The sequence below is a fragment of the Dendropsophus ebraccatus genome, chromosome 11 (genome assembly GCF_027789765.1).
Source record: "Dendropsophus ebraccatus isolate aDenEbr1 chromosome 11, aDenEbr1.pat, whole genome shotgun sequence".
Lineage (NCBI taxonomy): Eukaryota > Metazoa > Chordata > Amphibia > Anura > Hylidae > Dendropsophus > Dendropsophus ebraccatus.
Window position 1 is genome coordinate 47,481,531 of NC_091464.1, and position 4,276 is coordinate 47,485,806.

Consider the following 4,276-nt stretch of genomic DNA (forward strand, 5'->3'; position numbering starts at 1 on the left):
CATTTGAATGTATGTGTTTTCCTTTTTATTTTAAACCAGCTCCTATGAAGTAGAGTTTAATTTCCCAATATACAATAAGGAATCCAAAGATTCAGATTTCCACATTGTGGATGGCCTGGCATTTCTGAGTGATGATCTTGTAGGTAAGTTGTACAAGGCTTTTGTATACATTAATGTATTATATACTTCCAATACCCAATATGTTAAAAGATCACGATTAGTGCTGCTGGTCACTGCATGTAATAGAAGCGGCTACAGCACACCACCGATGGCGTCAGTTGATGTAAGGATCAACCAACAGCCCCTCCCACTGCTTCCGCTGTCTGTGTGTGTAATAGCCCAGCCAGCTAGTGGGCAACAAGGAGGAATCAACCTCTGACCAGACAGGTCGGCTCTCGCTTCCCCCTCAATTTCGTGCCATGTAATACTGTCTTTAGACCTGTAGCATACAGGTATTGGTTGGTGACTGGTTCACCCATCTCTACCTGCGCTGCCTTGTTAACAAAGATGGCCGAACCATAGTAACAATAAAGCACTTTTTTCTCTCTGTCTTTTATCTCCAACTTTCTCCTCATAGTCTGTAAGCCCTCACTCCTCATGTATAAATAATTATATGTATGTCTATGTATGTACCCCCAGAATTGTAAAGTGCAGTGGAATTTGTTGGTGCTATATAAATAAAAATTATTACTATTATATATTAATGCATGAAAAATAAGCCATAAGAGAAACAGATCGCTGATTTCAGGGAGACCAGCCAAACGATAACACTGCCGGCAGCAGTTTTGTTTCTCTTATGGCTTTACTAGGCATTGCTCCCACCTAGCCAGAATCCTGCTCCACACTGATGAGGGGCAACACGCCAAAACAGCTGTGTGTGGATGGTTACCTGGCCTTGGTTTTTCCCTTGTCATTAAATTGACTTTATAGGGTTTTGGTGGTTTCCGTACAGGAGCCACCCCTTGGCTGGGTCCTTCCCGGAGGGATATCTGGCTAGTCCTGTGTTTCGAGACTCTTAAATGAGGCTCCACAGGCTCTTTTTTTGCATATGATAACTTTTTGTTATTGTTCACAGTTTCTAAAAGTGCAATGCAAGGATCCATATACGTATGGAGCTGGAAAAAATCTTTTGTCAAACAAAAGTCTAAAAGCAGTAAGAAGGCAGCAGCTCATATATTGGCAGAATTAAAATGGTCAGACACGGATCTACCATATCTTGCCCTAACAACGTCTACAGGTAAGGACATTTTCATAGAAACTGCAACCCTCAGCAGTTAAAGACCTGTGTCAGTACTGTGCTTTATAGTGAGTATTTTATACCATTTTGTAACCTTTGGTGTCCTGATGTTTTAACTTGTTTCTATGCCAAGATATAGGGACTTTATGACTGGGTTGACTATCTATGTTTGGGCCATTTCCTGTTATACACCAGTTCAGCAGAACTAGTGACATTCTGCATAAATGCAGCGTGAACCCTGCCATAGAGAGAAATCAGTCAATTATTGACAGGGCTGTGGGGACTATTCTCTGACAGTGCAGTGCCTTCCAGGTGTAGGTTCTGATTGCCTAAGGTATACTGCATTGTAAGAGACAGACTTCTGAAAACAATGTGTCTGTTCCTATGCTATGCTGTCTCAGCGAAAGCAGGATAACCTGTGACTGGGTTCACCTAGAAATACATTTTAAAAAAATGATAGTATAGGTAATAAATTGTATTAAAGCAATAAGTCCATAAACAATACCATGCTATTTTGTTATTTTCCTTTTTTATAGATAGTTACTGTGTTCTGTGTGGTGATGAAGCTGGGAAGGTATGGCTATATGATCTTGAGTCCTGTAAGGCTGATTTCCAGAAGGGAGTGCCATGCAAGGCTTTAAAAGAGCCCACTAAGGTATTTACTGTATGCTGGAGTGTATTTTTCTGTGACCTTTACTTTCGCTTAGGTTGACAGTTATTATATTGTATATAAGTTGTAATACAGGTTCAGCATTAAAGGTTAAAGACAATTTTAAAAGCGTTTTTTTTTTTTAATTCTTGCTTTGTGCCAAACATTTTCTCCATAGGTATTTATTATAAATGTTGCAAGCTCTATTTTCTCTCTGTACTTGTACACTGCCTATATGATAGTGCCCTGCAGACTGCCTTGTGTCAGCTCTCCTCTCTCTTTCTTTAGTAATTGTAAGCTGCCCTTCAGGGGCCCTCTCCCCCTGACTACTATCTAAGCTGGTGTGTAGCTCACTCCCACTCCCTTCTGCTATTTCTTAACACAGACAGATCATAAAGTCCATTTGATGGATTTATCTTTTCTGAGTATTGGCTGCATAGTAGGATTTTTTCTTAATGAAAAGCGAACACGTAGAAGGCAGCGGCACTACAGGTTCACATGTGAACTTGACAAGATCATAGGAAATCCAATATTATAGTAGAAAAGAAGTTGCACTCACGCTTGATGTCTTCTTAAGCGTTATTTCTTATATTGCAAAAAGGACATAGTGTGAACATGAAGTGAGCAGACGCTACATCAACGGAGTGGAACGGATCTGCTCACTTCATGTCCGCACTATGTCCTTTTTGCAATATAAGAAATAAAGCTTAAGAAGACATCAAGGGTGAGTGCAACTTCTTTTCTACTATATTATTGGATTTTTTTTTAATAAAGACTTTTTAGAAAATTGTGCTGAGGATACTTAAGGACCCTATTACACAGGACGATTATCGTGCTAAAAAATCGTTATATCATGTAAATTTAAACTATACCCATTTCATGTGAATGCAGGCAACTATTGCAAAATTCATCGGGTGGCGTTGATCGCATCTTTTGAGCTTAACCTAAAATCAATGTTAATCGTGTTCTGTAATTCCACATGCGTTCGCTAATCATTCACTAATCGTTTAGTGTCATTCCACATCATTCATTCATTTGTATCAGATGGAGTAAATGATCGGAGTAATGGTGCGTTTACACAGGAAGATTTATCTGACAGATTTTGAAAGCCAAAGCCAGGAATGAATTTAAAAAAAGGATAGATCCCAGTCTTTCCTTTATGACATGATCCATGTTTATAGTCTGCTCCTGGTTTTGGTTTCAAAGATCTGTCAGATAAATCTGTCTGTGTAAACGCACCATGACAGTTGTAACTAATGGTGCGTTAACACAGAGTGATTATCGTTCGAATTTTTGGGATAACGATCGTATTTGAGAAATAATCGGCTCGTGTAAACACAGCAAACGATCAAGTGACGAGCGAGAAATCATTTATCCTGATCTTTTAACATGTTCTCAAATCGTCGTTGGTTGTTTGCGGAAAATTAGCAGATCGCTTTGTGTAAACGGTCTTTCACCGATTTTACACTATATGTGCGGTGGGGTTAAGTAATCTTAAAACAGTGGCAATAATGATTTTTAAACGGACCAGTAGGTCTATCAACCTGTGTAATATGGTGAATAATTTCAGGTAGCTCTCGTTTTGAATCGTTATTGTTAAACATTGCTTTGTCTAATAGGACCCTAAGACTATAGTCACACTTGTTTCACTTTATTATTGATGGTGAGAATTAGGGATGGTCCGAACCCGAACTCTCAGCAATGATTCACGCTGTCTGCCCTCTCCGTGGAGAGGGTGGATACAGCGGGAGGACCGCCTGGAAAACTGGGATACGGCCATAGCCATAGGCTGTATCCCAGTTGTTCAGGCGGTCCTCCCGCTGTATCCACCCGCTGCACAAAGCGGGCAGACAGCGGGAATCTGATGCCGAGCGTTCGGGTTCATAAGAATGTATCACATCTTCTGTGTTTTCCATAAAAATAGAAGCCCAGTTCTAATGTGACCAAAGCCTAAGTCATTACAACTGCTAATGCACATAGACAGCACATGATCACATTATTAATAAAACATCTGTCCTATAGTTACGTTTGTAGTATACTTTATGAAGAACTGTTTAACCGTTATATAACATTTTTTCCCCTATAATAACAGGTTATAGACTGGCCAGAGCCCATCGCTAGAAAAGAGAAAGTGGAGAAGTCAGTTATTAACACTGTGGTCATGGACCCAGCGATGGAATACTTAGTGGCTTTAACCGATAAAAATATCATTGCTATATGGAAGATCTTGTGATGGATCAAATCTTTGCCAATGCTATAAGAAGTTTCCCTATGGGAAAGAGTATTTCTTCTTTATTTTCACTGATTTTTACTGTAATGTTTATTTTTTGTTTCTTTTTAATGTTCCTGTTTTAAGTTTTTTTTTATGTCATCCTCTATAATACCCACAT

At 39.3% G+C, this 4,276-nt stretch overlaps 1 protein-coding gene across 1 annotated transcript in view; it reads left to right on the plus strand.

The window, feature by feature from the left end:
• LRWD1 (leucine rich repeats and WD repeat domain containing 1) overlaps positions 1 to 4,276 on the plus strand; it is a 23,572-nt gene extending 19,296 nt beyond the window's left edge. Inside the window, exons 13-16 of the mRNA XM_069945338.1 lie at positions 40 to 143; positions 1,076 to 1,237; positions 1,774 to 1,892; positions 3,979 to 4,276. Of these exons, the coding sequence (XP_069801439.1) occupies positions 40 to 143; positions 1,076 to 1,237; positions 1,774 to 1,892; positions 3,979 to 4,119 (526 nt within the window). The 3' untranslated portion in view covers positions 4,120 to 4,276. The remainder of the gene's footprint in view (positions 1 to 39; positions 144 to 1,075; positions 1,238 to 1,773; positions 1,893 to 3,978) is intronic.